The sequence below is a fragment of the Aplysia californica genome, unplaced genomic scaffold (genome assembly GCF_000002075.1).
Source record: "Aplysia californica isolate F4 #8 unplaced genomic scaffold, AplCal3.0 scaffold00092, whole genome shotgun sequence".
Classification (NCBI taxonomy): Eukaryota; Metazoa; Mollusca; class Gastropoda; order Aplysiida; family Aplysiidae; genus Aplysia; species Aplysia californica.
Window position 1 is genome coordinate 597,462 of NW_004797362.1, and position 13,091 is coordinate 610,552.

At 42.4% G+C, this 13,091-nt stretch overlaps 2 protein-coding genes across 4 annotated transcripts in view; both read right to left on the reverse strand.

Annotated features, from left to right (window-relative positions):
- Positions 1–13,091, reverse strand: part of LOC101861196 (lymphocyte-specific helicase) — a 52,815-nt gene that overhangs the window by 22,304 nt on the left and 17,420 nt on the right. For all 3 annotated transcript variants that reach the window (XM_005094951.3, XM_035968860.1, XM_035968859.1), the window contains exons 2-5: positions 2,402–2,556; positions 1,885–1,937; positions 1,401–1,532; positions 829–1,038 (exon numbers count right to left, since the gene is read on the reverse strand). In XM_005094951.3, coding sequence (XP_005095008.1) covers positions 829–1,038; positions 1,401–1,532; positions 1,885–1,937; positions 2,402–2,537 — 531 coding nt within the window. In that variant the 5' untranslated portion in view covers positions 2,538–2,556. The remainder of the gene's footprint in view (positions 1–828; positions 1,039–1,400; positions 1,533–1,884; positions 1,938–2,401; positions 2,557–13,091) is intronic.
- The window catches only part of LOC118477429, a gene marked incomplete at its 5' end in the record, with an annotated part of 11,691 nt that continues 4,249 nt past the window's right edge, over positions 5,650–13,091 (reverse strand). Inside the window, 3 exon segments of the mRNA XM_035968861.1 lie at positions 5,650–7,995; positions 10,671–10,851; positions 11,315–11,446. Of these exon segments, the coding sequence (XP_035824754.1) occupies positions 6,227–7,995; positions 10,671–10,851; positions 11,315–11,443 (2,079 nt within the window). The 3' untranslated portion in view covers positions 5,650–6,226.

A 13,091-nucleotide genomic window follows, 5' to 3' on the forward strand; every position in this document is an offset into this window, starting at 1 on the left:
ACAAACACAAAAAAGAAGAAGGGGAGATAGGGACAATAGATGTTCGATAGGAAAGAAGAAGCAAACCACACCAGAGCACCCGCCAACCACCCACAAGACTTGTCAATTAATCACGACTGTAGTGAGGGTCAAAAGTAATACATGATTGTTTGAGCTTTAAGCATATATTGTTGTTGTGCTAAAGGCTTGCGCGCATCTACTTCTCCCATGAAAAGACATAATTAAAGCAGAAGGTAATGTAAACATGTCTAGGCTCCTTTGATCTTTGGTGAAGAAGAAATTTCTTCCAGGTCAAATATTCTCCACTGTGCCAGAAAATATCCTAAATTCAACAAGACAAACATGGAAAATTGTTACATCAGCACTTTTTAGGAAAAATACTGTTTCCACTAAACACAAAGAAAAGCTTTATGCAGATTTTAATAAAAAATAAAATAGTCTATAATTCTCAAAGACACAACATCAGGACCAAGCTCTGATCAAAAACCCAATCAACGTCTTGACTGAAACCCAGCTCATTACGCTGCCACTGATGCTGCATCACTGCAATAACTTCACCACAGCACATAAATAGAACACAAAATTATGTTGATAATAGAAATAACCCATGTAATGTGAAGGGGACTGCTAAGAGAGTTAAAATCTTCACAAAACATCAAGGAAGAAATATTATGCGGGTGACCACCACCTAACGGACATTACGCGAGTTGGAAAAAAAACCCTGCAAAGTGGTTAACCCCTTCTTCACTGCTGGGCTTGGAGACTGCCTAAAGCTCTTTGTTAAGATTGTGAAGCTGGCCTGGCAGTAAAAGGGTTTAATGTCTTCACCTGTTTTGATTGTTCTGCCTGTAGCTTCGCCTTTTCCTCTTCCTTTTTCTGTTTCCTTTTCAGTATCTTCTCCCTTCGTTTTTCCTCCTCCTCCTTTTGTTTTTTGATACGTCCAACCAGGTACTCTGTGTACAGGGTACTTTTGCTTAGGAGATACTTCAGACGTTCATACCGCTTCTCACGAGAATCGTCAGTTATTTCATCTAGAAGCTGAAATAACAAACAGGCAATGACGACAACTAACAAAAATAAAATAAGGAAAAGGGACACATTTTTAAATCTTTAAAACAGTAAAATTGTTTTTAAATGGCATGATAAAACACACACACAATCATTCCAGACATAAACACAACAATGGACTTCATACGAAAAAAAAATCAACAATTACTGGCTGTTGTGCTAGGTCACCACGCTGGGCTAGAGTTCTGACATCTCTTTGCCTGAGACACACTACAAGGTACACTCCTACAAAAGCTGTTGCCCCTAAACATCCGTATTTTTTTTTTTACATAGCCCTGGCACACCACCACTCATCGTAATCATACACACCATTTCCTACTAACACACTTCACCTTTTCATTTTCCTCTTGTCTTTTCTCTTCTTCTTTGACTCCATTTGAATACAGCCTCTTCTCTTCCTCCAGCATTTCATCAGTGATGACTTTGCTGGGATCAACAGCTGCAGAGAAATTGTCCACAGATTCCTGAAATACAACCGGGCAATCAAAGCTCAAGAGTGGATTAAACTCCACCACTCTGCCACTACAAGAGACTGGTTGGAGTTCTTTCATTCATACATTACATGAGGTTTTCTCTGTCAAAAAATGGACAGATTTTCTCCACTGATATTTCCCACAACAAATGAATGTGGGAGAATAAAAAAAACTCACTCTTAACATTTCTGATATTCACCGCAAGCCAACTTCAAGTCTCAGATATATCAACATTTTCTTCCTCTCAATGTGAGAACTTAAAGGATTACAAATCCATAATAATGAGATGATGCAAAAGAAAGGACCCGCATATAATTAACACAGATGCAAACAAAATTTTTACCTCATTGGATGTGTTACTTGCTGCCGGAGATGAGCATCTGCCTAGGCACGCATCTGGAACAAATTTTTGACAATCCTTTTCAAATCTCTATCATAAAAACATCTCTATCGATAATAATGCACAACAAATTTCCAAGCTGTTGACATTTTCTGCTTATTTTCCAAGATCACCATCATCATCCTTGTTTACTCATTCCAATCTCGCAATTTTGAAGGGTTTACAACCTTTGGGCACTGGCTTCACAAAAATGGTACACAAACTTATTTTAGTACTATTAGACTTTGATTCCAGAGAGCATGTAATACATTTCTTCATAATATACAGTAAGACAATTACATTTTTTATTTTTTATTATTGCAACTGAATAGAACTCCTGGTAAGCAATGACTAGGTGAAACAACATTTCAGCTACACTAAATTTTTTAACATGAATTTACTTTATAATTAAAAGTGAGAAGCCATATCCATGAAATATATACGCTTTTACTTCTTTACTTTGAAATATTCAAATACAAACCTGTGGCAGTCCCATCAAAAAAGCTTGCACATGCAGCTTCCTCTGACGGAATAACAGCAGCTGCTTCTGAGTCATCTAACTTGGCTGGAGAATTCTCGCCAACAAGTACTTGAGGACTCTGAGACTGAGAGCTCATGTTGTTTGTCTCATAGAACCTAAAAGTAAAAACAGTTGAAAAGGAGTTAAAGGAAGGATGTCATGAAACGACTCATCTCTAGAAAACTCACTGCACAGCCCACGTACGAACACTCATCCAGATGAACCTGTACACAGTATATATGAGTTAAAGGGCTCATCTAGTTTATTTTTGTGGGAGTATGTATAAACGATCATCTTGCTTTGAGATGCCACGTGTACTTTGCATTAATACGTTAATATGTTATTATAAAGCCTAGTAGCTATAGCCAGAAAAAGCCAGTCAAGACATTTTCCAAGCATGTTTTAAAACCATACCGCATTACACACATAGTAAAATGCTTAGTTCTGGCACAGGCTCATTTAGATTTTAAGTGCCCATGTTATTGGATTTTCAATTCAAATGTGAAGTCGGTCCCGTTGTATGGATGTGAGACATGGAACGCATCAGACTTGCATAAAGAGGATCCATGTTTTCTTGAACAGGTGTCTAAGAAAGTTACTGAGGATCAGATGGACAGACAGGGTCACTAATGTGGAAGTGTTAAGGAAAACAAGACAGATCCCAGTCAGAGATGAGGTAGGAAGAAGGCGGTGGCGATGGATTGGACATACTCTCAGGAAGTCAGGCAGGTGCATAATAAAGAAAATTTTGGATTGGAACCCACAGGGTAAGAGATCAAGGGGAAGACCGCGTGGAACCTGGAGAAGAATTACAGAAATCAATGTACAGAAAAGTGGGAAGACATGGAATAACATCAAGAGGCTAGCCCAGGATAGAGAAAGGTGGAAGGTGTTTGTCCGTAGCCTATACCCAGGGGCAGGGTGAGAAAGGCAATAGTGATGATGATGTTATTGGCTGGCTTTGGTCTAAATTGAAATTTAGAGACTTTATCAAGGGCTTTAAAATATTATGTGAAGAAGCGTGGTGAATTCAGGCTCTTGTCAAAATAATGATATTGAAGAAACTGGCATAAATTTCTGCCAGTTTGGCAATTTTTATTAAATTTCTGTTTTCTGGCTTAACATCATTGTTGTACAGTGAAACTCGGATTCAACGAGGTCGTCGGGCCTGACCTAAAATCTCGTTGAATCCAAATGTTCGTTATAGCAAACATGAGGTTTTGTGTAGATAATTACAGGCACTAAGCAAGTTATGTACAAGAGAAGTCACAAGTAGTGCCTGAAATGCCTGCATATTACGAGCTGTGTAAAAAAAAAAGGCCAATTCATTCAAATGCACACGCCTGTGTCATCTCGATTGTTTACCAAAAAGTTGTGTTGCTGCGTAGAGCCTAGATACAGCAACTTTAGATTCCACAGATCAGCGCACAATTCAGTACGTGGATCTACGTCAAGACTAGCTTCTCAATGTAATAATGATCAGTTGCCGAGGGGGTAAAAAGACTACAACGCGTTTGTATGCGATGTTCAACGCCCGGACCGCCAGTTCCCCCCCCCCCCCTCCCGACACGTACACACTGCCACACGTGTGCAGGCCGCCCATCCGACCTCGACATACGCCAGAGTAGTCACGTGCGCAAGCCAACAACACATGTGTTGTTTTTTAAAAAGGCCGCTGATTGGTCGCATGCAATCGGCTAAGTGAATAATGGTTCACGATGCAGGTGCAATGGATGGATTCCGGGAATAGATCAAGTTCGTTTTGGGAGAAAAATTACCGAAGCCACGTCTACGGGGGGCTGTTCACCCTGGAAGCGACCTCGTTGAATCCGAGCTCGCCGATTTAAGTTCTCGTTGAATCCGGGTTACTTTTACTGATTTTAAAGAAGAAAAAAAAACGGGGAATCTATCTCATCTCGTTGAATCCGAGTTCTCATTGAATCCGAGCTCCACAGTACAAGTACAATTAGGAACACATTTCTTAGAAGATTTTACCCAAAAAGTTGACTGAAGGCACACATAATAATGTATGTTTTCAGTTTCCACGGACTATCAAGCTATAAAAACAATCACTCTGGCAGCCATTTTCTCAGTAATTCTACCTTTGAAACTAGGGGAGACATCTTCTTCAATCTCAAATATCTTGACTTTTCATTATTCAAGATAATGGGTACTTTTTTCACTGATAGCAAGACAACTGAACAAGCTTTAAGATGATACCAATAGCTTGAATAACTCGACCTGCCCAAAAATTGACGAGCGCCTGATTCCACAATGTTGTGACACATATATTCGAATTTTAAATTTATTGCAAGTAGCTTAGCTTCTACGCCTAGTGGTTTTGAATACAATGAATATAGAACTTGTTTTTAAGGCTTGCTTATGTGTGTACTGTGTAGGCCACAATTTTTTTCGGCATTATAATGATTTTGTCAATAATGTGTAGAAATCCCAGTGACAGAACGGAAAAGCACAGCTCCAATTCCTATTGCTAAAAGTGAGGATGTGCCATCAATGCCTTAACTTAAGACATTTTCTCAATTCTGGAGAAGCACGCCCTCCGCAGACAAACTCTTTAAGGCATCAGAAAAGACCCTGAAGACTGAAATAGTAAAAGGGCCTTTGCAGGATATTATTTCGGCCTACTATTATTATTGACAAGGTCTTTCTCCCCTCAACACCCGAGAGGTACAAGAGGACAGATAAAGTAAAGTAAGTAAAATTATTGGCATTTTCCGGTTTTGGCCCAAGGAGTACTCAACTGGATATACCGATACTGACTTCAATTAAATACTCGGTATTTCAGTTTTATCAAAAAAAGAGTGAGACGGGCTGCTATTTTTCAGTCAGGTAGTTATTTAGCAGACCAGAACCGAGACTTGATGCATGTCATGGCATGCAGCCCATACCGGCACCCGTGGACTTTATGCACCCCATACCGGCACCTGACACCCACTATACCAGCACACTCAAATTGAAGCACATTTAGCTCCTTTAATAGATAACTCTAGGCATTTGAAAAGAAGAAGGAGGCAAAGAAGAACTTTGTGTAAACCAGTAAACCCCATACCGGCACCTGTGCAGTTCATGCACTCTATACCAGCACTTGATACACCCCATACTGGCACACTCAAGTTGAAACATTTTCCCCTGCTTAAAGAAACAACTAATAGGCATTTGAAAAGAGGGAAGAAGCAAAGACAAACTCCTTTTGAACAGTAGGCCTAAAACAAAACTAATGTTTATTGACATACTAATACAGAAAAGAACAACCACCATAACAGACTCGCATGAACATCTAACTCTAACACAGGTACATGACTGCTTCAGTTTACTCTTCCACACATATTCAATTATCACAACCAACTTAGATGCACATCTTACTCACACTCAGGGCACACAAACGTAAAATGCTTAAGTTCACTTTTTGACATCTCACTCAACACAGCACCCTGTCGACCACAACACCCCTTAAATGATACCACAACTCACACACGTCATCCATCCATCTTTCTTCCCCCCCCCCCCCAAAGTATAACACACATTCGGATCTCCTCTATGACTCACTCCTCTGCGGAGATGTCATCGTCGTACACCAATCCCACCTCCTTTTCATCCTCTTCCTCTGTCTCCTCCTCATTCTCTCCTTTTCTTTTCTTTTGCTTCACCCTCTTTGCTTGTACTCTCCCTCTTCCTTCCCTTACTCCCACTTTCATTTCCTTTAGCTTTCTTCTCACCATCCTTCTTTGCTACATTTTCATCCTCCCCACACTTCTTGGTCTTCTTTCACTCTTGTTTCTTCTTTTTCCCTGCTCTCTGGTTCTCCAACTTCGTTAACCTTTTCTCCTCTTCACTCTTCTTTTTCTCTTCTTCCTTCTCCACCATTTTTCTCTTCCTCTCTTCCTTCTCCACCCTTTTTCTCTTTCTCTCTTCCTTCACCCTTTTTCTCTTCCTCTCTTTCACACGTTCCTTCTTTTTCTCTTCTTCCAACTTTTTTGCCTCCTCCAACTCTTTATATTTTGTCCCCGAAACGTACTTGGGGGCCTGAGCCCGCTTTTGTGTCGAAATCTTAGGAGTCCTGCATGCTGGAACAGGCAGGTTGTCGAACGAGGGGGCTTGTATAAGTTGATTGTACAAATCAAGGTACTTTTTGTACGCACCCTCCTTCTCTTTTGGTTTGATGTTATGCCACTGGCGACGGCGGACCCAGTACATGTCCGCTGCCGTCCACCTGGTGGCAATGACGTGGTCTATCAATTTATCCAGAACAAAAGCCTTGTCCAGGGGCAGTATTTCGGGGGCTTGGGGTGTTACCAGAGTTTCATCTTCCAATGGTCTCAACGCCTGCTCAGGCAGACAATACTCATGGTCCTGGTCACCCACAGGATCCTGAGCTGGTGTTGAGACCAAGGGAGGCGGAAACTCTGCTGCGTGAACCAGGGTGTCCGCGGGTCCGATCCTTGAAACATCATCACCCACAACATCATCATCATTACACACAACATCAAAACACACAACTAACGGAGGAACATCATTAGACTTAACATCATCATCACACACAGTATCATCATCATACACAACTAACGGAGGAACATCATCATCATTACACACAGCATCATCATTACACACAACAGATGGAGGAACATCACAACTTGTGGAGACAGGGGCTGCCGGCTTCTCACAGACCCTGTTGGCCTTACACTTTGAATAGTCAGGGGCATTCGGGTCCCATGGTGACAGGCCACTCTTTCTGAACGCCTTCACCAACACTTCCTCTCTGCCTTCCCCATATGTCCGTGTCCAAACGTCCTTGAACACAGGCATAAAGGTCTTAGGGAAAATTCCTTCCACACCGGCAATGTTCATGTGATCACGCAGCCCCTTTCTCCACTCCTCCTTCAGGATTCCATAGAAGATCAGGTCCAGAGGTTGCACGAGGTGTGACGCACTGACAGGGAGCAGGTAGTAAAGAATGCCGTGCTCCTTGCACAGGTCGTGCACTTCGTCGAGGCTTGTATGGCTGGTGTGCCCATCGCAAAAAAGCACGATGGGCCGAGGAAGGTCAACCACAGCCGGGATGAATGTTTCCTCCAGCCACGTCTTGAACACTGCTGCGTTGATCCATCCATTGAATGTGTGGACGCAGGAAGCCTCAGGGAAATCTTCCCAGGGCTTGAAGGACCAGCGCTGACCAGGAAATATGACGGTGGGGGGCAAGAGGTGACCACTGGCAGAGGCGCAGCTGAGGACAGTGATCTGCCGCTTGTTGTCACTGCAGATGAGGTAAGGGTGGCGGTTGCCCTCTTCGGTCACGATGACTTGCCCAGTGGAGCGGAGGGGGAAGGCGTTCTCGTCTGCGTTAAAAACACACCGGGGGTCGACGCTCTTAATGTCCACCCCATCTTCAGCTAGATTCTTCTCCACTTCTTTGAACCACGCCCTGAGTTTGTCCCCCGTCACCCTCGCCTTCTTGTCGCCAAGAACCAAGGTCTTTTCTCTCAGCTTCGGGCGGCGCCCGAAGAAAGACCGCACCCAGGTTCTCCCAGGCAGGTTATCTGTGAAAGTTATGGAATATCGTTACCAGTCTCTCGATAGTAATGAACCAAGCATTCAATTAATCAGTGCTTCCACCAGCTGAAGCTGAAAAGTAAGGAAATTCTGCCGGGGGTGCGCCCCAGCAGGGTCCAGGGACAGCGCCCTGGTGGGGGTTCAGGGGGCGGAAGAAATTGAAATTTAGTGCTTTTAGAGGGTTGAAAATGGCATTTGGGAGCCTTTTGAAGAGATTGCCCACAACCCATAACATTTATTTTCTCACCAATATTTTGTCCTGTTTGATTTCTTCACCTAGATATATCTAGACTCTAGATCTACATATCTTTCCATTGCTGGCAATGTTTAAAAGCAGATTCCCCTTTCATTGCTACTATAATTCAATTAACTTGTCGTTGCACCATTGATAGAAGACAAACCTGGGAATAATGAATAGATCATATGTACCTTCACAGTACAGTATACCCTAATTCCTCAATTTTCACGTCTGAATGTCGCATGTCAAAACCTCAGAACACCACTTCAAATTATTCTTGATTTTAGTTGTCTTAGCATATATTTCTTTCATCGCAGCTCTTATATCATCATTCAGGTGCCGTAGAATCTTCGCATTGATAATTAAAAATTTCTCTAGATCTATAAAAATCTAGACAAATTTGCAAAAAAGTTTCTGATGATAATTTTCTTCTAAGTCTAAAATCACATGTCAATTTACCTGATCAACGCGCAGATTTTCCAGCCGCGGCAACAATCCGAAGATAGACAGAAGGAATGAGTGAATGATAGAAAGGAAGAAATTGGAACAAAAAAGTTCGCCAGATTTTAATCTATCTGCAGGTAAAAAATGTACTGCCAACCAACCCGCAATGAATGCACGGGGCATAGCGGAATAATTGCCGATAGCAGGAAATGCGCAATCTGGCAGGTTTCTATAACATCTTAATTGCCGAGAGAATTACCGTAAATATCCATAACTTATACAAGACGATACGAAAGCGAGTACGGATCTTTTGCTACAGAATTTCGGCAGTCCTACGCTGTCGCAGATTTTTACGGAGGGAGTTGATAATGATGGAGGAACAAGTACGGAACTGGCAGAAAGTACGGATTTCCATAAAAATACTGAAACGTGAAAGCACTGATTAATTAACAACAATCACAAAAATCTGTCCTCACATTTGTGGTCTTGATCGAAATAGTTCAATAGATACAATGGAATTGATTAAGCATAGACTTACAGGACCTTCGATCCCACAGGCACGCAGGTAGTTTATTTTTGTAGGTTTTCTCCCCCATCGACACTATATTATACATCATTTAGGAGGCGGGCTTCGACCTATCTGTCAGGGTCAACCTGGGTTGTGAGGGACTCAACGTCCCAGCAGAAAAATCGACAGAAAAATCGAGAGAAAGGTCCGCGCCATGCAGGCACCGAACCCTCATCCTCTACGGGAAACAGGAATGAGTACTGGGAAATATGAAAATGTGTATTTTCAGGGGGAAATGTGTATTCCCCATGACCGACCCACCAACCACTAATAGTAAAATGTTCAGGGTGTCCAGCAATATTTCCTGGAAAAAATTTACCAACTCATCAGCTCGAAAAAGGGAGCACAAACATGTACAGTATACTTGTTACTGGGGTCTTGTTTGATTTAAGTATTTCAGTATATTATATTTTCCTCTCATTATTATATAAAAAATAAATCCTGCTTTGAGCGTTCGGAAGGGCCTAGAACAAGAATTTCGACTGTCAAGAACCAGTCTGGGTTCCATGATTCAAGTTATGAACTGACAGACTCAAACTATTGCTCAAACTCAGAGAACAGCAATAAACGGTGTTGCCTTCCCCCCCCCCCCCCGTGTATCTTTTTTAAAAAATCAATAATCCCCTCTCCTACCCCGTAGTCCTATACTTCGCAACGCAGTTACTCCCACCAAAGACCCTGTCCTTTGCTCACACGATGCCGCATTCATGTATGATGCAAATGCGCGCAGGTTCATTGACTGGTCACGATGGCGAGCCAGACAATGTAAAAATCGGACGACGCTTGTATTTTCTTTTCTTTCTTTCCCCACACGTGACAGCACAGAGATGAGTCCGAGGGGGGGGGGTTGATTAAATTTTATTTGCACGGCAACACAGCGTTTACACTGCACAACTTGCATGTTACAAATGTTGTGTTATCAGACTACCGCTGGTAAACTTCTCTGGTAACGAAAGCGAAAGTAGATCTTGATTTTCCCGAACGAGCATCGGTGTCACATACACTTCCGCCTACCGCCATAGCCGCCTGTTCGCGTGAAACGTACTCTCGGATGAGGAAAAGCTAAATGAATATAATATCACAATCGCGACCGGCAAAATGAATTTACTGACCTTATCGGACTTGGTTTTCAAATATTCCAGTTCCGCGATACTTATACTATTTTGACAAAAGATGGGACTTGAGATAATTAGGTTTACTTGCCCAAGCTGAATCTCGGGGTTTTTTTCGCATTCCAGGATGCGTATTTTTTCATTCAAAGTCGTATTCGCGTATTTTCGGCAAAAAAAAAGGTACTAAAATACGTAAAATCGTACTGGTTGGCATCTTAAAACAGCAAACCGCCTAGCAGTTGCACCACAGACGCAGGCAGCTTTATGATGTAGACTATATAAAAAGTACAAAGTAAAAACCTGTAAATACTGTTGTTCTGCCCTCACTGTTGAGGAATCTCTGAACAGCAAGGCAGAGATTCTCGTTTGTCCTCCCAATGCCACGCCTCGCTGAAACTGTCAGCCACTCCTCAAGCCTGTTCTCCTCCTCCGTCGAGAGGATGGTCTTGGATTTGGGGGTGACCGGGTACTTGTCGCGCAGCTGAAGGTAAGATCAAATGAAATTTTTGGTGGCTATACCAGAACAGCGACATTATTTTAACAAACATGCACAAGGGTCACAGAATCACACTTTACTGTGGTACATGATAAACAGACAAAGTGCTCTCACTCTCACAGGCACAACCGTGAACACTCTCTCGCAGTAGTCTCGCTGTCGTTCACTTTCTTCTTGTCTCCTTCCTCTCAGTATCCTTCCTTCTTTTCCACACATTTCAAAAATTAATATGCACAGAAAACATGAATAATGCACAGAAATAAATGGGTGCGCACACGCACACACACACACATACAGTAAGCTGTAACACATACATGTACTCAGACACACAAGCTATACCACGTACTATATACTAATACACACAAACACATACAGTAAGCTATACCACTTACATGTACTCGCACACACACACACACACAAATACACACAAACATAACAAGCTATTAACCTTGTCCGACAAAGTGGTCCGGGGGACGCCAAAACGCTGGGCAGCACCCTTAACGCTCATCCCTTTGCTTACAGCCTCTGCAGCCTTCTCCATCGCTCCTTGTGCGTATAGTTTTCTTTGAGGAGCCATGTTCTGTTTCACAAGAAAAATAGCCAGGATTCAACCTACCACTGATTCAAACAGACATATTGCATGCAACAAGCGGTACACTACAAATGTCTTACGTGATCATCTCAAACACTGTCCCTTGAATACCTTTGTACGTCGATAGGAACATTTGCTTTTTTACCATTAGTATCGAAGTATAATAATAATAATAACAATAATAATAATATGCTACGCAATTGGACGATGTATAGATGTTAAACGTGTTAGTTGGTGGACTGAGGTTTGTTGGCAAGGGGGAAAAGAGATTCCTTCATGATATAAATGGTCGTTTTGAAGGACAAGCGGGCTAACCCAGATTTCGGGGGTTTCCAGAAATCTTGACCTGCGCCAAAAGTGGGCATTGTCCTCCCATAGGAGAAGTTTGGTTTCATTGGTGGTATATTTGTTTGGTTATAAATAGTATAGTATAGAGAAAACTCTCCTTGTTTTTTAATAAAACTGAACAAGGGGCAAAAACTTTACTTTTGATTTTCTCTAAACAGCATTTTTTGGGATAGCCCGCTTGTCCTTAACCAAATGGTCAAACATTAAAAAAGAAAAATCTTAAGTAGCTCACTTTCTAGATAGATCTATATTAAATCACAGGACAAAAAAATCTGAAGCACTAAGATGCCATCCATAGTCCGTCAAGAAATAACTGTTTTTCAAGTCAAACATAGAAATATATAGAGTGCAGGTATGGGGTGCCTTCATCAAATCTGAGCACCTCTTACTCGCACCCCCCCGCTGGCACCAATTGTTACATCAAAGAGTAGTGAATGGCTTGTGCCAGTAACTAGACACAAGCGGAAAGCAGTAGCTAGAGAACGACAACTAAACGCCATTGGCCAATATTTATAGTAACTTAACAGCCATCTTGTTTGACCTTGCAACGGGGATGCCCACAGTAGCATCTGATCGTGATTCTAAAAATAGTGATGATTTTGTACAGCGTGCAGTTTGCACTGTTAGTTTCCAAGCTTCTTCAGCAGTTTGCACCTTGCGTCTTTACACCAGCAGTTTCCAAGCTCTTTCAACATATTACATCACTCCTCCACCCTGCCCCTCTTCCTCCCCTGCTTTCTGCCCCTGTATCTTTCCCCCCCCCCCCACCTTCCCCTTCCTGCCTGCCCTCTTTGAGTCTTTCCTAGTGGTTCCCGTAGTACACTGCATTTGCACCTCACAGTACCCATTTGCAAACCTTGCAGTTTCGAATTACTCCCTTTGCAGCTCGGCGTCCTATTGAGTCCAATCTCTTGTAAGTGCTTAATTTCTTGTGCTTACAAAACCGTAAAAGAAACGTTACGGATCGAAATGGTTGTTCATTTGCACTGCGTCGTCCAAATTGACGTAAACCTACTCTTAGTCGTCTTCTTTTCAGTTTAGATAGTGTACAGCATCAGAATCAATCTGGGCGGAAGAAGGGTGCTGCACAATCACAGACAACCGAACCGACCAGTTCCGCCTGTTGCAAAGAAAATAACCCGAGTCGGCAGGCTGTCGTTGTGCGGTCGTATTGCCAGTGTGTGTATGTGTGTGAGAGAGAGAAACAAGAAAGAGAAAGAGAGGAAGAGAGAGAGAGGGAGAGGGAGAGAGAGAGAGAGAGAGGGAGAGAGAGAGGGAGAGAGAG